This window comes from Trichechus manatus, unplaced genomic scaffold (genome assembly GCF_000243295.1).
Source record: "Trichechus manatus latirostris isolate Lorelei unplaced genomic scaffold, TriManLat1.0 scaffold00122, whole genome shotgun sequence".
Taxonomy (NCBI): Eukaryota; Metazoa; Chordata; class Mammalia; order Sirenia; family Trichechidae; genus Trichechus; species Trichechus manatus.
Window position 1 is genome coordinate 4,080,166 of NW_004444058.1, and position 22,327 is coordinate 4,102,492.

Consider the following 22,327-nt stretch of genomic DNA (forward strand, 5'->3'; position numbering starts at 1 on the left):
ACGATCCAGCTCCATCTATTGGGAGGATGTGCTGTGTGTTCCTGCCAGCCAAAAAGACCTTTTTCAGCTAGCTTTGCTTTCTGTGGAGTCTCCAGGTGTTGCAAATGATGAACACTCTCAGTTGCTAACCGAAAGGTTGGCAGTTCAGGTCCACCCAGAGGCACTTCAGAAGAAAGGCCTGGTGATCTGCTTCTGAAAAATCAGCCATTGAAAACCCTATGAAGCACAGTTCTTCTCTGACACACATGGGGTCACCGTGAGTCAGAGTTGACTTGATGGCAGCTGTTTTGTTTTTATTTTTATTTCTGCAGTCCCCATTCTGAAATCAAGAGGCCTTTTTCAAACTTCTAGAAAGTAAAATTGTAAAGGCAGGTCTTTTTTTCCTCTCTGTAGCTCAGTTTTCACTAGGAGAGAAGTTCATGACTTCTCAGGTGAGCAAGCAGCCAGTGGCGGATTTGGAGCCAAGGCAAGAGAGGAGGAGGATCTGCTGGTCTTGCTTGTGTTCTTGGCTCTTTCTGTGTGTTTTTTCATAACCTCCACAGTGGACCTGCAAGGTGGGCCATTGGCAGTGTGTCCCTTCTGCAAGTAAGAAGTTAAGTGTTGGGTTGGTTCAGAGCTGGAACTGAAGTCCAGGTCTTTTTGTTAGTGCAGTGAGGGGCCACATTTAGCCTCCAGACCTCTGGGTCTTGTTTTCCTGCTGCTGTCTGCTTCCAAATGAAGGTTGCTCAGACTATGTGATACTGTGTTCTGAAGTCGGTTGGAATGATACGACATGTGAAGGGTGGGAGGGGGTGTGAGGGCGGGGTCCTCCTGCAGGACTTGGGGAGTCTTTATAGCATTTGTGGAGATGTCTGGCATCCTGACAGCAGTGTGAGGCATGGGAGGAGCCTGGATTGAGGCCAGCAGGCAAGGGCTGGGTTCCGATCACACTCCCGAGTGCTCTGGGCAGAGCTCTCAGCCCTGTCTGTTCACTTATAAAATGGGACGACAGCTGCACCTGACAGGGCAGTGGGACGGTACTAATGATGTGTGTCTATGGTTGCTGTTGGTGCCAGACATGCCGTGGAGGGAGTGACTGGGGGCAGTGTTGGTGACTGCCCCTCCACTCTCCTGGAAACAAGATGTCGCGTGGAGAGCTGGTGCTCCTGAGGTCCCACATAGAATGCCCTGTCCACTCCTTTGTGGGCTGTGCATATTACACAATCACAGGATTAAGCCCCCATGAGCCATTCTAAAATTAGAAATTAGAAACCTTTAGCTAGTTCTGGTTTCTGTGATAAAAGTGGACAGCTTTCGGATCCTCACTGAGGGTGTCTGGCTTGGCACCTCCCTGTATCATGGCTTGCTTCACCCATCACTTTCCATGTTGGTGCTGAGTGTCCGCAGGGGCAGGCTCAAAGGCATAGTCATGTCTGACCACAGTTTAGGGTGGCTGAAACTCTGGCTTCAAGCTCATTGTGTCTGTGTAAGGCTAACAGGCCAATTTTAAATTGTTCTACAGAGAATTTCACTTTGTTTTGTAATTTGATAAGTTCTTTTAACTTTTTAATTGAAGTATAAGATACATAATGATGTATAAGTTTTCACAAACTGAATGTACCCTCATAACCCAAATCTGGAAACAGAACATTCTAGCACCACAGAAGTCCCCTTGTGCCCACTTGCTGGCACTTGTGCCCACTGGTGCCCACCATCTCTCCAAGGGTAACCACTCTCTTGACTGCTAATAGCATAGATTAGATTTTCTGGTTTTGTACTTTAAATGGAATTCTATAGTAGGTACCCTTCGTCTGCCTTCTTTCATTTAGTTTGTGAAATTGATCCATATTGTTGAGTATAGCTGTAGTTAATCCATTCTCACTGCGGTATAGTATTCCACTTACAGAATTTCTGTGACTCTTTTTCAAAACTGCCTCTTTTTCTTTCATACTGTCTTGTCTTAGGATCCAATTTGGGTGTCTTGAAGGCTAGAGGCAATTTCTGGTGGCTTCTATGAGGGAGTATTTCCTTTTCCTTTAAAATGGCTGATGAATTAAAATCACCAAAGTATTATTTTTATTATAGTGGGCTGATCTGGAGCATCCAGAGGCAGATAAAGGGGTAGGATCATTCTCTCGCTCTGTCTCTTTCTCTCACTCCCTCTCCTGCCTTTCCTCCCCTCTCCTGTCTCTCTTTAACTTGGCAGTTTTTCTGTGTCTCCCAGAGTGTGTTTTATTTTCAAAATAAGTTGATCAAAATTGTAGAGCAATTTCCAGCTGTGGTTGAGTGAGATGATCAAATCCTTCCCCCAAAGATCAACTATAAAGCTGCACAGAATAGGGGGGAAAAAAACATTTCAGCACTTTGGAAATTGACCAGAGGCATACAAAAACCTGAGATGTGTTTATGTTCAAAAACCTGCTGAAGCTTGGGTGAGGACAGTGGGACTCTATGGCATTTGGCCTGGGACTCCTCCCATCTGTCTCCCCAGCTCCGTCGGTGACAGGGTTCTTCAGGACGGTGCAGGCTGTGAGGAACTACAGCTCCTTTGCTGGGGTTTTAGGGGACTTGACTGACTTGGAGAGGTGGGTGACACACAGGTCCCACGGCTTTGTTGGCAGAAGTGACATTCTTGGAGGTTGGTGAGTAAGGTCCACGCGTGGCACAAACGGTTTGTACTCAGCTGGTAACCAAAAGGTTGTCAGTTTGAATCCACCCATCAGTGCCACGGAAGAAAGGCCTGGTGATCTGCTTTTGTAAAGATTACAGCCAAGAGAACCCTGTGGAGCCGTTGTACTCTGTAACACATGGGATCTCCTAAGTCACAAATCAAAAACAATATCAACAACAGAAGAAGACAGTCAGGGAGGAACCAAACCAAACCCCTTGCCATCGAGTCGATTCCAACTCATAGTGTCTCTATAGGACAGAATAGAACTGCCCTATAGGGTTTTTAAGGTTGTAATTTTTATGGAAGCAGACTGCCACATCTTTTTCCCACAGAGCGGCTGGTGGGTTTCAACTGCCAACCTTTTGGTTAGCAGCCAAGCAGGTAACCACTGCACCACCAGGGCTCCTTTAGGTAGAACAGAGGAACAAGAAAGACAGGACACACATAGAAACAACAAAAAGACAAATGTGAAACCAGTCATATCAGTAATTACATTAAACTTCAATGGTCAAAAGACTCCACTGTCAGATTGAATAAAAAAAAAAAAAAAACGGATCCAGCTAAATATACGTTGTCTATAAGCGACACCCCTTTTAGACTCACCGACACAAATAGATTGAAAGTAAAGGGATGGAAAAAAGATATGCCATACATACAATAACCCTAGGAGAGCTGGAGTGACCATACGAATATCAGATAAGATAGACTCCAAGATAAAAATTGTTACTAGAGCCAAAGAGGGGCATTTCATAATGATGAAAGGGCCCATACATTGGGAGTATGTGGCTTACAAATGTATGTGCACCTCACAGTAGAGCCCCACAATGCCTGAAGCATAGAAACAGACAGTTCAACTGTAGTCAGAGACTTCAGTACACCCCCCACCCCCACCCCCCAGTAATTGGTTAGGACAACTATACCAGAAAGGTTAAGACTCATCACAACATTGTCAACGCACTCAGCTAACTGGCTCCTATAGAAGAGACCACCTGATGCCTGCAGAGAACATACTATCCTCAAGCACATGGGGAGCATTCTCCAGGACAAACCATATGCTGTGCCCTGAAACAGGTCTCTGTAAATTGCAGACCCACTGGAATGGCTGTTGGGGTAGGAGGGCAGTGGTGGTTTAGTGGTAGAATTGTCACCTGCCATGTGGGAGACCTGGGTTCAATTCCCAGCCAGCGCACCTCATGCATAGCAGCCACTCATCTGTCAGTGGCGGCTTGTGTGTGGCTGTGATGCAAAACAGGTTTCAGCAGAGCTTGCAGACAAAGACAGACTAGGAACAAAAGCCTGGTGATCTACTTCTGAAGATGAGCCCACGAAGACCCTATGGATCACAATGGTCTGATCTGCAACCAATTGCGGGATGGCGCCGGACTGGCGGCCTTTTTTGTTCATGGGGTTTTCATGAGTCAAGGCCAACTCGATGGCAGCTAACAACAATTTTAATAGAGATTGCCATGTTCCCCTCCTTAAGGTTGCATTGTGGTTGCTCTTCCATGTTTCGGCCACTTGAGAGATTTCTTCAGAGGTCTGGGCTCTGGTGCGATGGTGGCCTCACCTCTGTGCCAGGGGCATGGCGGGGCCTCCTGGGAGAGGGCTTGCGGGGGTCTGAAGGGTCCGCTAGCAACACTCAAGGGTCGGATGCTGGCCTGGCCACGTGTGGACGCCCCTTATAGCCCTGTGTCCTCTGGGACCACCTTGTGCAGCTGTCTGTTGGAATGTCTCATTTGAGAGCGCTCCCAATCCAGATGGCGAATGGGCCTCAGCTATTGGGCAAGCGGTTCAGAAAGGGCTGAGTTCTCTCATTCAGGGCCAGAGGCTTTAGGAGGAAGAAGCCTGCTTTCTTGTGTGAAATAGCACTTCCAAAGTTTGGGGGGTGGTTAGGAGCCCCACCTCGGCCCCATCTGGGCCAGTGGCTGCCCCTCACTTGCCAGTTTTGCTTCTGGGCTGCTTCTAGGAGAGACTGGGGGAACACCCCCGGGAGCGGCTTCTGGCAGCCCCCCTGGAGTCCACAGCCAGCTCTGGTTTATTAGCACCTGGGGCATGCTTGGCTCCTGGGAGCAGGGGGTGCATCCTCTCAGAAGCCCTGGCCCTGCACTGCCATCCTTGCCTCTGGCCTCTGCGTCTGCCTCTACCAGCCCACCAGCTCCTCCTCTAAACTCTGTCTGTCCACCTGTCTCTAGCTGGGACCTCTCCAACCCCAGCTCTGAAGTAATTGAAGTGTGAGGCTCACCTTTTGTGGGGCATCACGGGCCCTGCTCACAGGGAGACCCATGAGCCCAGCAGGAGATAAGGATGTCACTCTCAACTTGCACTACCTGGTCTGCCACCACCACTACCCCTTCCATTGCCTTTACAACACCGTCCTCTAGAAATGCAGGTGATCCTGTCCTCAGAAAGGATGCTTCCCATTGATGGTGCAGACCTGGGGACAACATCTGGGGCGGGGGGGTGTCCCTCACCAGCATTTGTCCCTCAGAGCTTTCTCCCATGGAGTGGCTGGTGGGTTCGAACTGCCAACCTTTCAGTTAGCAGCCGAGTGCTTAACTACCATGCCATCAGGGCTCCTTTCCGTAAAGATTACAATCTGGGAAACCCCATGGAGCAGTGCTACGCTGTCCTGTAGGGTTGTTAGGAGTCGGAATTGACTTGACAGCAGTGGGTTTGGTTTTGGGTTTATTAAATTTTTAGCATTTGTTGTGGTTCTCATACAACTTCAGTGCTGTTGAGGATGTGATTCTGACCTTACAGAAGTCCCAGGAGAGTCCCAGGACTCTTGGGTTCATGGCTCGCACCAGGATGTGCAGGCAGGCAAAAGGGGCCGTAGGTGTGCACAGGCAGGAGCGACGCCCTCCCTGATATGTCTGCTCCACATCTGACTGCGGAGGCAAAGATGTTCTGGGCTGCGGGCCTTGTCCTGAGGCCTCCGGTTCCAGGGAGGAATCCAGAGATAGATGACAGCAGAAAGGTGGTCAACAGAAGTGTGTGCTCAGATAGTCTGGAGTGAGGTTGCCATGCCTTGGCCAGGGATGTGCCTTCTATGCCATTTAAAACCCATAACTTGAAGCAAGTAGAGGCCCATGCTGCAGATGAAGAAACTGAGTCTCCGGGTTTTGTGATCATGCTGGGTCCCATGCACCCAGAAAGGCGCCCAGGGCCCCATGACAAAATTGCACAGAGCAGGTCTGGGAGCACCTGACCTGAGGCCTGGAGGGTGCATGGGGTCCACCAGGTGAAGGTGGGGGATTCAAGAATTTGCTTGGCAGGGAGTTTGCAGGCCACATGGGGGAGCTTCTCCTTCTGTGACCAGGTTTGTGGTCATTGCAAGTGGAGAGTGTTGCATGTGGTTTCACTCTTCATGCAGTGACTGTCTCATGCTCTGTGTTTGTGAAGAAAGCCATGACCTGTCTCAGGGTACTTCACAGCCAGGATGGGGCGATCAGCTGACAATTGCTCACATGAGGCACTTGTCTTCCTGGGCGCCACTAGGCTGGTGCAAGCCCCAGGCCCCATGCTGTCACAGGTGTGTGGAGGTTCTCAGCCTCCCAGGACCGTTACCCCCAAAGCAGAGTGACAGGGAGACCCTCTCACAGTGGAGCTGCTGTGAGGGCTACACAGAGGGTGGGTCTGTCCAGGGAACAGACGTTCCGGTTGGTTCCCAGGTATTACTAAACCAGACTTCTGGTTCTACTGGGTGGTCATTTCTTCTGGAGTGTCCTTCCCTGTGGGATTGGATGAGCCTTTCTTGGTGGTGTGGGGGTCCTGCTGGAACCATCGTTGCTTTATGGAGTCATGCTGCCCTGACCTCCTTGGGTGGGTGTGGGCAGTCAGGCTTTGGCCTGTCTGTGGCCTCACAGGCATGTGAAATCTGGACAGTGAATAAGGAACACTGAAGAACTACTGATGCCTTTGAATTAGGTGTTGGCGAAGAGTATTGAATATACCACGGACTGTCAGAAGAATGAACAAACCTGTCTTGGAAGAAGTACAGCCAGAACGCTCATTAGAAGCAAGGATGGCAAGACTCCGGCTCACATACTTTGGACATGTTACCAGGAGGGACCAGTCCCTGGAGAAGGACATCATGCTTGGTACAGTAGAGCGTCAGCGAAAAAGAGGAAGACCCTCAGTGAGATGGATTGGCACAGTGGCTGCAACCATGAGCTCAAGCATAACGATTGTGAAGATGGCAGAGGACCGGGCATTGTTTCGTTCTGTTGTACATAGGGTCATTATGAGTTGGAACCGACTCGACGGCACCTAACGACAACAGCATGCCACCATTCATGACTGCAGGGCTCATGCATGTGTCCATGGGGGTCTCCTGCAGCTGCCGACAGCCCCTGGACTGGCTCCTGTCCTGCTTCCAGTTGCAGCGAGGCCCCTGTGTCTCCTGGCTGGACTGTGTGACTTGGCTGTGTCACTGAGAAGACACATGATCAAGACAGGCTTGCATTCAGGCTGTGGCCCCAGGACTGCTTGCCCTGTGAAATGTTGTATGGCCCCTTTCCCCTCCCTGAGAATGGACTTTGCCGCCCCCTCCCGCCTGAGGTGTCCCATCTTCAGAGGCAGTTGTGCAGGATTTGCTACATTGCAGGGCCCTGGGTAAGTGGACCTGAGTCTTCAGGAAGAGTGAAGGCTTCAGAGTCGTGCCCCAGCTGTCCACCACGGTGGCCTCTGTGCAGAGAAGCACAGAACATCCTGACCTCCTCCCACCAGGCAGGCCTGTGCTTTTCTCTCAACATCTCCATTGAGAGGGTCTCAAGTTACCTTGCAGGTGGGGAGGGCTGGTAATGGACACAGGGCAGACGTCAAGGGGTCGGCCAAGGGACTAAGGCAGCAAGAAGCAAGTGGGTGGCGGGAGCCTGGGAGAGGGAGGTCAGGGCACCTGGGCAACTGGGGACCTGCATTTGGCCTTGGGGCACAGCCACTTCTCTGAGGGGTGCGCCGTCCTTTCAAGCTCAGCCCCTGGGAGGTGGCAGGTGAGCCCAGAGCTTGGAGAGCATGGCCCTGGAAGCCCAGGGGGCTCCTGGAAGGTGCCCAAGGTGCACTGTGTCAGCCTGTGCACGTCCATACCGGCACCAAGGGGCCTGCGGACATGAGGTAGCCTCCTGAGTGGCGGGAGCCAGGAAGCTGGAGTGCATTGGCAAGGTGTGAGTTCACAAACCCTGTCCTGCACCCTGGAGGAACTCGATCTTTCCTTCCGTGGGGGATGGGGACATGGCAGCAAGCAGACCCATACCAGCCCTGCCTCGTGGACTGTGAGTCTCGATGTCACCTTGGATAGCCTGTTTATCAGTAGCCCACCGTGTGCCAAGCGTGCACTTCCTTGCAGAAATCGCCTGTGAGACTAACATCTGATCCCTCCTGGTCACTGATATTTGGTGACAGAAGTCCCACCCCATGAGCTGCAGGCCCACGTGGCATGCTGCCCGGTGCTGAGGACCCAAGAAGAGCTTGCTTCGAATTCCCAAAGTTCTGAAGTTGACCCTGCTGTGGAGGCCTGCAGTGGGTGTGCTCCATTCTCCCTGTGCTCATTGGGGCAGCAGGGGTGGACCCTGGCCCCTCATGGCTCCACCATTGCTGGAGGGTGCTCCTGCTGTGCTAATTCCTTGGCTCTGGATCCTGGCAGTGATGACTGTGGAAGGTAGTGGTCATCTGATCTGGATCTGATCAGGATGAGTGAGGGTTAGTCTTACTTAGCCTTTTGTGCAGGGAGATGCTGACCTCTGACCCATCAGTTGGAGTCTCCTCTGAGTTCCCCCACACCTCCCCCGGGAAGGGCAGGATAAATGCCTGAGATGTCACTGGCTGATGGAGGAGCTTCTCCCAGCCAGGCCCTTCACGTTCCCTCGAAGAGCAGTGATGGCCACTTGCAGGTGGCAGAGTGGCTGCTTTGGACTTGGTGGGGCCCTTACCCAGCCCTTTGGCTTGGCAGCAGCAGCCAGTTAAAAACTCTGAGTCTCCTGGAGGTAACTGGGCAGGTGCTTGGGGGCCCCACTGTGCAGAGCGAGAGCCATGGCAAGGGGAAGGGTCTTGCAAGCAGCAGAACCGTGTGAAGCTTCAGAGTCCTCTGGCTGTCAGCCAGGGACCCACCCACAGCTGCACTCCTGCAGCTGCTTTCCATGCCCAGGGCTGAGAGGCTGGAGCAGGGTGGAAGGGGAGCAGGCTCAGGCCTAGTGCGCACTGACCCATTCTGTGTTAGGCCAAGGCTTTGAGGTGGCCCTGGACCAGTCTGTGGTCACCCTGGCAACGTCCCTGACTGTGTGGAGGCTACAGAGGCCCATTTGAATCTATGCCTGGGGCTGTCCATGTTTCACCCTGAGCAGCATCTGTGAGTCCTGGGTGGGTCAGTACCCAAGCAGCGAGGACCAGTGAGCGCCTCTCCCTCAGGGATCCCCTAACAAGCCTGTCAGATGGGTGATGATGCTTCCCCCTGGGGCCATGGGAGGTGGGGTAAGAACCCCTAGAGCCCTGCCCTATCACCTTTCCACTTGGATCGTCCAAAGAATGGTTCTGAGGGAGCGGATCCCAGCAGCTGAGATTCCATGTTCTGAAGAGTCTGTGGACCTCTGAGCAGCCAGGACATGGGCCAGACACTCGCCCTGAGCAAAGCCAGGTCTTCTTTGTGGGAGCACCTCCTGCATCTCACTGCTCCTTGTCCTCTTCCCACCCCTCACCCTCCTGGTGCACTGTGACCCTGAAGGATACAATGTGTTTTATCCAGGGCTTGTCCCTACTGCCTAGTTCTTGGGTGCATTTTACACAAATGTGAATGGATGGATAGACAAGTGGGTGGGTGGGTGGGTAGGTGTGTGGGTGGTGGAAGGAAGGGAGTATGCCCTCCCTGGGCATTGACACAGGAGACATAGTCAGGCCCCAAGGACAGTTCTGGGTCCCCTTGATGACCTTCTGTGGCATGGGACTGAGGATACAGAATGTGAACCATGCTGACGAGCCAGCAGTGAGAGTGGTCGCCTCAGCCGTGGACGTGGCTAGGTCTCGTTTGTGGCTAGTTTAACTTTGTGTTGAGGCTCATGATTCCAGTCCCCTCATGAAGTCAACTGACGGGAACTGAGGGCTGCAGCCTCTCTCTTCCCCCTCCCCCAGCTCTGCAGGGGGACCAGGGAGACATTTACTTTGTGATGGCCTGGTCAGCTCCCAGCGGTGTTGGTGTTGTAGGGCAGTAGAATCTTTTCTCATCCTAATGGTCTACATGAGTTCCCAAGATAGAAGGGCTGGCTTGTCAGTGCGTCCTCAAATCTTATGAGTTCTGGTGCCCAGATAGATGTTGTGACCCGCCCCTCCCTCCCATCCCACACAGGGAGCGAGGGCTGCTGCAGCGGGCAGGGTCTTCTCCTCTCTGCTTCTCCCAGCTTCTTCTGGCCCAAGTGGTTTTGTAGATTTTTTTATTTTTTAATACCTACTGTAATTTGGGGCAGCTATTCAAGGAATGGTTCTTTCCCTGAACTTGAAGAACTTTCAGGGACATCACTGAGAGGTGTGAAGCTCCTTCACTTTAAAAGTTGAGCGTGGTAAAGTTTTTTGGTTTGGACACTGGTAGCTGGGGAGGGGCGACTGCCCCTCACAGCGTAGCCGTCCTGGTGAGAGTGACAGGAAGTTCTGCAGCCACGCAGGCCTGTGGGTGGGCGGGGTGCATGCGCCTCCATTTTCTGACAGCACCTGGGCCCCACCTCACTTCTCAAAATGAAGGCTGCATGTCACAAACCGGCTGGAACTAGCTGTTGCCATGGTTTTCACGTTGGAAGGCACAGTCAAAGGGTCACATGACCAGGGAGGGAAATGCCTTTGTCACATGACTTTTTGGTGGCCTGATTAGCATACAGGAAGTTCACTCCCTGCTGGCTGCCTGGATGCTGAGCTGCTCTGGTGGGAGGTGACATCATCCCCTGGAAGGGGTTATCGATCACCCACAGCCAAGACGTGGCTGGAGCGAGAGCCCTGTGGTCAGCTGAGCTGTGGTCACTTTGTTGTGCCGCAGCTGCTGGGCACGGTGGCCCTCAGGACCCTGCCCTACTCCCTGGTCTGGTTGAGTTCTGTGAGCATCTCTCTGGAAGAAGTACATACCCACTGCAGGACGGTGAATATGTGGAGGGCGGCATTTTTCTCAGGCATGGATAGTGTACATCTAGCCCGAAAGACTCTCTGAGGCTGTAACCTTAGACACTGTTTTACCTGAGCAGCTCCTTGGCCCACGTGCAGTACCTGGGGCCCACCTAGGCTGAGGCAAGCTCCGCCAATGGCTGCCTTGCCACCTGTGAGCCGGATCCAGCGACAGCGGTAGATCCTCAGAGAGGAGCCTGCCTGCCTGCCTGTGGGGCATCGTACTGTGTGAAGAAGGTGTGTGTTCGGAGACCCGGGAAGGGACCCGTGGGGTCACCTGAACACTGCGCTTGTCCTTTGTGAAGTCAGGTGTGCACTCAGAGACCTGGGATGGGACCCAGGAGGCATCTGGAAGCTGCGTCCATGCCAGTGCAGCCAGTGAGGAGACCAGCAAGCTTGGATGGGACAGGATGCCCTGTTTACTATATAAGTGACCTATGTCCAACTCCAGAATGTGAGTGGTCACCCTTGTCAGAGGAATTTGCTTTGAAACTGGCCCCTTCATGTCTGTTTCCCTTGGGCTGGGTGGGGGCTGGGGTGGAAGGTGCTGTGCCTTGTGGCTCTGAACAAGGAGGGTCCAGAGGAGCGGGGCATAGGATTCCAGGCTGGTGCTTCCCTGTCCCCGGTCATTCTAGGAGTGGAGAGCACACACTCAGTGTCCTGTCTGGTCACTCTAACCCTGATTCCGTCGTCACTCAGTGAGCAGCTGTGAGCTGTTCCTCCAGTTAACTTTATCCGGAAGCTTGTCCGAGTTCATTCTCAGGGTCACAGCGCCACCTAGGGACACGCGTCATTCACCCACTGAGTGCCAAGCCCCAGTTGCCTCATGTTCGAGGGACTTTAGACTGTGCTGCCTGCAGACAGCACTTGCTTGGGGAGAAGCTTGTCTCTGGGCCCTGCGCTCCTGGCCTGTGGACAGCGGTGCTCAGGTGAAGGCCTCAGTGCTGTGGCCGCCATCCACTGAGTGTGCCACTAGAGGACCCGTCACAGGTGTGTTCCTGCTCGGGTTCAATGAAACGATGTGTGCCTGTGAACATTCTCTGTTGTGGAAGGGGCCTGTACTGGTCAGCATGGAACATTCTCTGTCATGGAAGGGGCCTGCACAGGTCAGCCGGGAACATTCTCCATGGTGGGAGGGGCCTGTGCAGGCAGTCCAGAACATTCTCATACATGCTCTTCAGCCTTGCATGTGGCCATTTGTAACCTCATCCTGACAGATAGCAAAGAAATGAGGATGCAGTGGCATCCTCACAGGGAGGGGGAGGGAGCTGTGAGCTGAGCTTGCAGCGCAAAGAAAGCAGGGAAAGGGAGGCATAGGCTAAAATGATGCAGTTTGAACTGGGACTTTTAGGTGGGAGGGTCTGGGAGGGGGGCAGCACCTGGCCAATTAGAGCATGGGAGGGAGGGGGAGACAGGATAGTCCCCAGATCTGCAGGAGGAGTCACGCTTTGTTTCCCATTCCTAGGCACGTGCATGTGTGTGTGTGTGTCCTCCACTATCCTCTGTACCCCCACTACACGTCAGCCACCTGGGGGTTGGAGTTGGGGCGGAGAGAGGGCTCTCTTGTCTGGGCCTGGGATCACACTTACTGGATCCAGCATGGTAGAGTGGAGGCTGTGGCTCTGGGATGTGCAGCCCTGTTCTCCACCCAGCACTCAGCAGCTCTGTCGGCAGCTCAGAGCCAGTGCCAGGCCCATGTCGTAAGGAGGAAGGTGTGCATGCTCCAAAATGTTCATGTCACTCAGCCACACAATGAGTGGGTGTCCAGATGCTGTCTGCCTGGGGATATGGCGTGGACACCAAAGAACAGTCCCTGCTGCTAAGGCCCAGCGTGTCTGGTGTTGGTACCATGGGAGAGGGCAGAGTGGGACATGGGCACAGCAGGTGGTGTGGGGACCTCAGAGTGGGCAGTCCAGGGGACAGCTGGCCGCAGGCTGGCGGGTGGGGTGGCCTGGGTGGGGGGCAGGTGCTCACCTGCTCACTGCATGTCCATAGGCTGGTCTGTGTTCCTCGGGGCGTGGGCTCTGGTGACATGTCACAACACCCACTGTCTCTGTCCACAGTGATGTGAAGGCCGAGAGGAGAGCTCCTTCACCTGACGTGATTGTGCTCTCAGATGGTGAGCAGCCAGCCAGTCCGCGAGTGAATGGGCTGATGAAGGTGGCGCTAACGGAGACCAGCACTGAGGCCCTCATGGTGAGCCCTCCTCACCCCACACCATGCTTCTAGGGGAGCCCTGACTCTCAGCGTGTCCCTTGTCCAGTGGCTTGGCCCCACCTGGGCACTGGTTCTGGAGTGGAACTACCTAATCCTCTCTGTCAACTCTTTTTTCTTGATCTTGCAGAAAAGTAGTCCTGAAGAACGAGAAAGGATGATTAAGCAGCTAAAAGAAGAGTTAAGATTAGAAGAAGCAAAACTCGTCTTACTGAAAAAGTTACGGCAGAGTCAGATCCAGAAGGAAACCACTGCCCAGAAAGTGAGCATGTGCGTCTGTTCTCCCTCGGGTCAGGGCAACTGCTCAGAGCTGGGTGGTGCAGCAAGTGTGGTGCAGCACCAGCCACTTTGTTACTCTGACCTGCTGCCCTCCTCAGTCCCAGGGCCGAGGGTGCTGGTGGCTTTCGGGGGTCTTCAGGGTGGTATGGGGCAAGCTGGTGTCTAGATGGAAGTTTGCAGACTCAAGTATGTATTTTGGATTTATCTAAAAGGGTGTTCAGGTATATTTCAGTCTGTAGAATATTCGGGATATGTATTTAAAATTTGCCTCCCTTAGACTGAAAGCGTTGTGTTACTCCTAAAAATGGAAAACAGGTGTCGGGGTTGCTGTTATAAGTACATTTCTGGGTTAAGAACTTTTTCCAGAAAAGCTGCCTCCCTCAGGTGGGCATGCTGGGTACGGGGCCAGCGGCCCACAGGGGCATTGTAACAGTTACTATATCCCCTCCGTGTCTGTATGTCTTGGTTCATCTGGGTCAGACGTTTTGGCCAGGACGCTAGGCTCACCAGCACCGTGCGTTCTGGGCACACAGCACCACAGCCTGGGCTCCTCCTGACCTGTCATCTTCCTGAGCCTGAGGCTCTTGGCTCTGTTGTTTCCAAACACAGCCCAATGTGGATGGCAGCTTTCACCGCAGAAATGATTCGAAGAATTTCAGGTTTATTTTGTAGGACTTTTTCGTGCCCCATGCTGGGAAGATCCCTTGCTGGTGCTGACATTACCCTCGTATTACTTGAGTGACTGTCTCAGTAAACCAAATGTAAAAGTATCTTGGATGATAGAAGCCCACAAAGCGTGGATGACATGCATTGCCATAGGGAGAGGACAGGAGGAGGCAGTTACTCACCTGACTTGGGGGTGGTTCTGAGACTCTGCTTTTGCACAGTTTCCTCAGATGCCTCACACACATTTGGGGTCTTGCCTTACACCCCAGCCCCACCCTGTTAGGAAGTGGGCAATGAGCTGGTGTCTGTTAATCTACGTGAAAAATGTTTTCCCTGCACTCACTGGTGGGGGAGCAGAGCCTTCCTGTTCGTTTTTCGCATTTTCTTTTTGAAGACTCAGAGTGAGTCAAGCTGTTGTCCTTCCACAGTGGAGTGTACAGCTCTGACACACGCTTCCCCTACATCTCACAGGGATTGGGGTACCCCCCTTAGGCCCCTGGTCCCCCTGTTCTTTGGAGGCCTCATGCAGTGTCCGCAGTAGAAAATGGTGCTGAGGGCCTGGCAGAATCTGGGGGTCCCTGTCCTTGGCTGAGCATGGCCTGTTCACACCATGTCAGTGAGTGGTGGGCAGGGCCATCTACTGGGCTGGCAGCAGAGCCCCTGAGGGCTTGATGCATTAGGGAGCAAGAACGACCGTGCCCTTCAGAGACCCCATCCTCATCCCAATGACTTGCTCAGGCCTGAATCCTGCTCACCTCATGTCCTCTGCTCTCCTGCAGCCTCCTGGCTCCTCCGCAAGCTCCGTGTCCACCCCTCCCCCGCTCGTGCGGGGCACCCAGAACATTCCTGCTGGCAAGCCGTCATTACAGGTCAGTGTCCCCGCACTGGGCTCTTTTGAAGTCTGGGCAGGGCCATCTGTCCCTGGCTGTCTTCGTGGGCATAAGGCCACTGCCTTTCTGACTGATGGCAGCACGCCTTTCAGTTGAGGATGTGCCCCTCAGCTGCCCAAACGCTGGTCACCGGTGGCATTGTGAGTGAGAGAAGGGGGCCAGTGATGGCAGTGCCCCCATGGCTGTCCCCACAAAGGCCAGACCCTCCCCTGTGGGGAGGAGACCAAAATCTGTGTAGTCAGGGGCAGCCTGTTCCGCATCCAAGCCTTGTTTCCAAGGTTGGGAGAGCCTCCCCTCTGTAGTCCTGAGCCCCTAGGGTGGACCCTGTTGGCCCAGTGTTCTGTGAAGATTGTCCCCACACCATGTGAGCCGGGTCTGCACAGCCTTGCTGACATCTGTTCCCTGTTCTCCTGTGCTCTGGACTAAATACTGAGGCCTTTCAGCTTTCTGTTTGAATCACCGTGCACTTTTCCAAGCACAGCTGATGTTTCCACAAGCACCTGTGAACTTGGGGGGCTGGGGGTATCGCCCACAGGCCTCCTCGGCCCGCATGCCCGGCAGCGTCATCCCACCACCCTTGGTCCGCGGCGGGCAGCAGGTATCCTCGAAGCCAGGACCGCAGCCCAACGCGCAGGTCGTCATGCCTCCGCTTGTCCGTGGGGCCCAGGTGAGCGGTCAGGCAGGCTCAGTGGTCTGGGGGTCCTCAGGGACTCTGGGTGTGGTGCCTAGAGCCACCTCCCCTCCATCATCTCAGACAGACTTCTTATGTCCTCCCTTCTCTCCCCAGCAAATCCACAACATCCGACAGCATTCTGGAACAGGGCCTCCCCCGTTGCTCCTGGCCCCCCGGGCGTCCGTTCCCAGTGTGCAGATCCAGGGGCAGAGGATCATCCAGCAGGGCCTGATCCGTGTAGCCAACGTGCCCAATGCCGGTCTGCTTGTCAACATCCCCCAGGTGAGGGGCGGAGGCCATGCATTACTGGGATCAGTGGTGTCTGCCTAGGCCCTCAGAGCCAGGGGCATTGTGAGCAGGGGGCTTGTGTCTAGATTGCCACTGAGGAAGGTCCACCAGCAGCCAGGTAGGGAGCAGATGAGAGGTGGGGAGGGTGGAAGTGAGGTGGGATGCAGACCTGAACAGAAACATTGAGGCAGGGATAGGGAAAAAGCAGATGGGGACGGGGGTGAGGGCAGAATGTGCTTATCGGTCCCTGGGGGTGAGGGTGCGGATGCTCACCGGTCCCTGGGGGTGAGGGTCGGGGTGCTCATCAGGCCCTGGGGGCAAGGGTGGAGGTGCTTACTGATCACTGGGGGTGAGGGGTGGGGATGCTCACCAGTCTCGGTGTGAGAGTGGGGTACTCACTGGTCCCTGGGGGTGCTCACTGGTCCCTGGCGGTGAGGGTGGGGGTGCTCACTAGTCCCTGGGGGTGAGGTTGGGGGTACTCACTGGTCTGTGGGGGTTGGTGCCGAGGTTTCAGGTCCGGTAGCAGGGGCAAGCTGTGGGGGACAGCAGGTTTTGGAGGGTAAAGAAGGTGAGATGTTCAGGGCCTGAGCTGCCCTGTGCCGCTTTGTGGGCCCCCCTGCGCCCCCGCTGCTGCCCCCCCACCGCCCCATTGCTCCTGTTGACTCGTGTCCTTTGAGTGGAATACCACTTTGTTCTGCTGGGTACGCAAGAGGGAAGTGCATTTGCAAATTTTCCTGCAGAGTCAGTGCATCTATTCTTAGCAGCTCACCCCCTCACCTTTGTGCCTAGCCTTGGAGATAGTTCAGTCCATCCCCTCCCACCCACAGCAGCCAGCAAGGGAGTGCATGTGACAGACACGCAGAATGTCTGGGTTCTGGGTTTGCTGACTGGCAAGTTTGCTCTCTCCCTTTCTCCTCTGGAGCCGTGTGCTCTTGCCATGGCAGCTGGAACCCACTACTCCAGCCTTCTCAGTTGGAGCAGGATGGTGTTGTACTAGCTCTGGGCAGGCCCAGTCCCTTGACGTCAAATGCAGGTGCAGCGGTAGCACTGGCCTGCCACTCGGGGGGTATCTGGATGGAGCCTGACCTGACAGCATTCACAGCGCCCTCATTCACTCATGAACCCCACCCAGCACCCACTGTGAGGCTATTCTAGGCTTCAGCGTGTCCTGAGCACAGGAGGGGACAGGGTTGGGGGTCTACCTCCATGGGGCAGGGAGGCCTCGTGAGGATGGGAGTTGGTCAGAGGCAGAAGCGCCATGGCTGCCAGTGCCCAGGTGTGGGCTTTGTCCTCTGTGTCAGGGCTCCTGCTGCTTTCTGGGTGATGAGGAAAGCCCCAGGATGTGGTGTGTGCAAATCTTTGGACATGTCCCTCTTCCGAGGGAAGGTGTATGTGTCTTTCTTAGATTTCCAGAAGGGTCTTCAGCCCCTTTAGCTGAAGGTGCTGCCCTGACCATTCGTGGGTTTTAGGGAGAGTGTGGTAGTGGACAGCATCCTGGGGTGGGGTGGATTAGAGAAAGGAGTCCCAGTGAGGGCCGGCATGGGCTCGGACGAAGAAGAAGAACTAGTGTGGGAAGACGGGGGAGGAGAGCTAGGGGGCAGGAATTGGGCCTAGAACTGCTACCTCTAGTTCTGATGTCCCAGCAAGGACACGTGAGCTCAGACGTTGGCCATCTCCAAATAATTCCACTGCCAAGCTGCTCCATGCCATCACTGGGGGGAAACGCCTGTCACACACCTGTGAGGATTCACACCTGAGAGCAATGTGGGGAGGCATCATGGGGATACATGGGTCAGCACGTGCCGGGTTATGTATTTAAATGGGCACGGTTTACCGGACACCAGTTAAACCTTGGTACGTCTGTCTAAAGGACACATCATCCCACAGGTGCACAAGTTCGATGCTGCTTCCCTGGGCTCACTAGTTTTATGAATTCATTGGGAGTTCCAGGGCTCAGAGGGGTCTGAGGAACTGGCACATGCAGCCGGCGGGGGTCCTGGGTATTAGGAGCTCCTGGGGTCAACTTCGGCATGTTCACACTTCTGATAGATGTCTTCTCCCAAAAGGCCTCCCCAGCATCACTGAAAGGGACGACGGCCACCTCTGCCCAGACAGGCACTACCACCACGGGTACCGCAGCCACAGCTGCTCCTGGTGATTCCCCAGCCAGCCGGCAGGCAGCTGCCAAACTCGCACTTCGAAAACAGCTGGAGAAGACACTGCTGGAAATCCCCCCACCCAAGCCCCCTGCCCCTGAGATGAGTTTCCTGCCCAGCGCTGCCAATAATGAGTTTATCTACCTGGTGGGCTTGGAGGAGGTGGTGCAGAACCTGCTGGAGACTCAAGGTAAGTGGGGCCCAGGGTGCGTGAGGGTTTGGGATAGGGGGTCAGGGTGGGGTAGAGGGGGACCAGGCCAGGGTGAGGGGTCCCTGGTTGAGTGGAGCAGAGGGGGGTGCCAGGGCAGGTGGGAACATCCACTGTGTGCCCAGAAGTGTTGTGAGTTAGAGTTTCAAGGACACATTGTCATTCTCGGTCCCCTGCCTGCTGTAGAGTTAGGTAACTTTGTGACTGTGTCATGTAGTACCTGCTCTGGGCATGCCCAGTGAGGCCCAGGCTCCCAGCTCCTGTCCCGGGTACAGCTGTGCTGGCCTATGATGATGGTGGGTGGGCGGAGGGAACGTGGAGGAATGTCCTCGGGATGCTGGTTGGCACTTCTACGGGCTCCGGGCAGGTGCAGGGCAGATGTGGTTACAGGAGGGACACCCAGTTCCAGGTGGACTCCCTGTGCCTGCCTCTGTGGACTCCCTGTGCCTGCCTCTTCCAAAGCCGCTTGTAGAGTGCATCTGCATCCTGGGGGGTATTAGGAGCGAAAGAACACACAGGCAGTAACTGGGAGAAGTTGAGTCCGAGGCAGGAGGCTGAGCTGAGAACAAGCATGCCTCTGCCTAAGACGAGTCAGGGTGTCGGGCCTCGGCATGCCTGGTCTCGCTGGGGGACCCTGCTGCCAAGCCTGCATCTGGACCTGGTCTGTGTGGTCCTGAGAGCTCAGCCACTTTAACAACCAGCTCTGGCACAAGGGGCCAGGGTGGCTCTGGGGGCCAGTGGGGGGTGAGGTCTGCCCTGCACTGCTCTGTCCTGCTGGTGACCTAACAGCACAGCACAGGGAGGGATAGACCCTCTCCCCCCACCCGCCCTAGCACACACCAGTTTTCATGCTGCATTTGTGGGTGGAAGTACTTTTCTATGGGAAGGGGATCAGAGCTCTTTGGACAGTAAATTCCACAGTTTTCACTCACAGCATTTTCCACCATGGTTCAGCTTTGCTTCAGGTGCAGGGTTTACCAGCGGCCACTGTGCTTGGCACAGAGTTGGTGCTTAATATTTGTTCACCAAGTGGATGCTGACTGTGGCCTGCCCTGGGTCAGGGCTCTTGTACTGCGCCCCTGCCCCTGACACGAGCCCCCTCCTTCTAGCGGGCAAGGTGTCAGCGGCCACAGCACTGCTCTCCCGAGAGCCCTACATGTGTGCGCAGTGCAAGACGGACTTCACGTGCCGCTGGCGTGAGGAGAAGAGTGGCGCCATCATGTGCGAGACCTGCATGACCTCCAGCCAGAAGCGGGCTCTCAAGGTGGAGCACACAAGTCGGCTGAAGGCCGCCTTCGTGAAGGCACTGCAGCAGGAGCAGGAGATGGAGCAGCGACTGCTACAGCAGGGTGCACCCACGCAGGCCAAGGCAGAGCCCACCACCGCGCCACACCCCACACTCAAGCAGGTGAGCCCAGGCCTTTGGTGCTTGGGATGCGTGGGCCTCCCATGGCTGTACCTCCTTGGCAGGGAACGACCCCTAGCAGGGAAGATGTTACGGATGCTTTCGTCCACACAGCACTCAGCTGCCTGATTGTCAGCTGCGTGTTTAAATTGCACTTAATGGTGGTGTTTGGCAGTGAAAACACTAATTTGCAGTTTCTTTAGGTTTTGTAGCATTTGCTTGCCGTGTGCCAGCTGAAAAGTGCTTGTTGTCTGAAAGGACTTTTCTGAGAGCCACAGTGAGACACAAAACGGGCATCTGTAGGGAACGTCTGGGCAAGACTAAGGAGAGACAAGTTTGAAGTCAAGTTCCTCTGTGGTCTTTTTATCTTTACTTTCCCCTCATAGATCTGAAGCTACCTATGGGCAATTTCTGTCTCCCTGGAAGCTGTTTGTCTGTCTCTAAACATGCTTTTTTAAGCCCTAGGTGGCACCCTTCTCCCTTTAGAAGCAGGCTGTCCTGCATGGATGGGCCATGAGTGCCAACCAGAGGACGCTGTTGATCTTGATCTCAACTCCCCATTTGTGTAGGTCATTAAGCCCCGGCGTAAGGCGGCGTTCCGCTCGGGAGAGGCCCGCAACTGGACTAACGGGGCTGAGCTACAGGTCAGCACTGAAGCCCGGGGCCGCTGCCCGCCTGCCCCGCACCGCACCACCAACCAGCCCACACACCCCACCACCGCCAGCCCGCCAACTGCCACCAGCTCTGTCCATCTGTCTGTCCCTATCCCGACTCCCCCTGGTGTAACCTTCTGGTCTCCTGGTTTTGAACTCTAGGGACCCCACGTGGGTGGGAAGCGGTCAGAGCGAGGAGAGGTTGCGCTGAGCTTCATGCCCTCTGCGGCCCCCTGGCTCCGGCCCCCCCGCCCCCCTGAGCCTTCTCTCCCTCTCTCCCTCCAGGCCTCCAGCCAGCTGTCCCGGGGCCCAGCCGCGACACCCCGCAGCGTCCTGCACACCTTCAGCCAGTCGCCCAAACTGCAGAACGCAGCTGCAGCGCTCGCAACCAGGACCGGCAAGCATTCCGAGAGGGTCGTGGGCTCCAGCAAGGGCAGTGCCACCGCTGGCTGGAAGAAGGCAGCCCTGAGTGCAGGTGGGTGCCCCAACCCATCCGGCCTCTCTGTCCTTCCTTCACAGAGAAGCAACGCGCATGGAGCACAGAAGCACACAGAGGGCCGTCCTTGCCTTGCTCTCTCACTCAGATCTCCAGCTTTAGCTCCTCTGTTCACTGATAACACGCCCCAAGTGTATGACACCCCTGAATGTACCAGCCCTCGCTGAGCGCTGTCCAACCCCCACCCCACCTGTCCCCTGCCGGCCGCACAGGGGTTTACTGGTGCTTCTTGTCCACCCATGAAGGGCCTGCTTGCCCCCCACCCTCAGTCTGTGACATGTCTGGTTGAAACAGAGCAATGAGGCAGGGAGGGGGCGCTGAGGGTGGTAGGGCTAGGATTGTGTCCAGGTGGTAGCAAAGCTTCCAGACCCAAGGGAGAGCCAGGGGTATTCAGCACCAGCCACCGTGGGTGCCTCACCGCCACTGTCATTGGTATTGGTCCTGTTTGTTTTCTTACGTCCCAGTGTCAACACAGGAGTTAGACATTCTTTGTGTGTCCCTCAAAAATGGGACAACAAAAGAGAGGCACATGGGAGAGGTTGCAGAAGTGGCATGTGTCCCTGTGTGTCCTTGCATGTTCCCGCAGAAGGATGGCTGCCCTGCGGCGCCATTACACACAGACCCTAGTGAGAACTGGGAAAGTGAGCTGACACAGATTCCAAGAGAGTTGGTGTGCAGGGAGGGCAGTAGGTTCTGCGCAGCGGGTCTGCATCCTAGAGTTAAGGAGCATAAACCATCACAAGGCCAGCAGTCAGTGCGTGTGATGCAAGCACAGACTCTTGCTGACTGGCCGTTACTCTGTGAATGTGCCTGTGTTTGAGGTCAGCAGGGAGTTAGTGTGAGCTGGTGTATGCACAGCTGTGGCGGCTTGCGCGTCACATGTGCGTTTAGGAGGAGCTTGCAGGTGTGAAGGAGTAGATAGCTGGAATGTGAGAGTGGAGTAGTTCAAACATCATCTCCCCGCAGGAGTCCCAGGGTGTCCACATTCCCCCCGGGGGCACGGCTGTGGCTCTGGGGCAAGGCGGGTACGACGTAGTCAGTGAGCACAGGCCCTAAATGTGCTTCGTGTGACCTCGGGACACTTTTCCACAAACATACTAACCTCCACCAGAATTACTCCTGGGGTAGATGGTGACTCTGGTCCTCTCTGGCAGAACCCTCTGTGACGGGGATGGGAGACCAGAAATCTCTGTGTATGTGTGGGTGTGGGGTCATCTCCTTATTTCTGAGTATAAAAGTAACACTGGCTCCTTGTAGAAATGTAGAAAATACAGGGAGGGTAATGGCCCATATTTTCTACCCATGAGAGCATGTTGCACTGTGGTGCCATGTGCCACACGCATGTGAATATCTGTCCTTTGGGGGACGTGCTGTGTGCCATTCATGTCTCCTAATGCTTTGGTGAGAAGATTTATTGTGCCGTTAAAGATCCTCCGAGGATGGACCTGTTGTCAGTGGCAGTCATGTCCCGTTGTTGCGTGGCTCGTCTGTTGACAGGTTGTGTGCGGGTCTCAGCAGTCCCATGGGGGCACCTTCATGTAGACTGTGAGGATTGGAGAGGTGACTGATCTCCAGCTGTCGCCTCACATGTGGGAGAGGCAGGCTGGATACATCCA

The 22,327-nt window shown here is 54.9% G+C and overlaps 1 protein-coding gene across 1 annotated transcript in view; it reads left to right on the forward strand.

Annotated features, from left to right (window-relative positions):
• GATAD2A (GATA zinc finger domain containing 2A) overlaps positions 1-22,327 on the forward strand; it is an 82,928-nt gene that overhangs the window by 56,416 nt on the left and 4,185 nt on the right. The window contains exons 4-12 of the mRNA XM_004384364.2: positions 12,847-12,979; positions 13,128-13,259; positions 14,722-14,811; positions 15,368-15,499; positions 15,620-15,787; positions 17,860-18,139; positions 19,267-19,565; positions 20,132-20,206; positions 20,501-20,690. Coding sequence (XP_004384421.1) covers positions 12,847-12,979; positions 13,128-13,259; positions 14,722-14,811; positions 15,368-15,499; positions 15,620-15,787; positions 17,860-18,139; positions 19,267-19,565; positions 20,132-20,206; positions 20,501-20,690 — 1,499 coding nt within the window. The remainder of the gene's footprint in view (positions 1-12,846; positions 12,980-13,127; positions 13,260-14,721; positions 14,812-15,367; positions 15,500-15,619; positions 15,788-17,859; positions 18,140-19,266; positions 19,566-20,131; positions 20,207-20,500; positions 20,691-22,327) is intronic.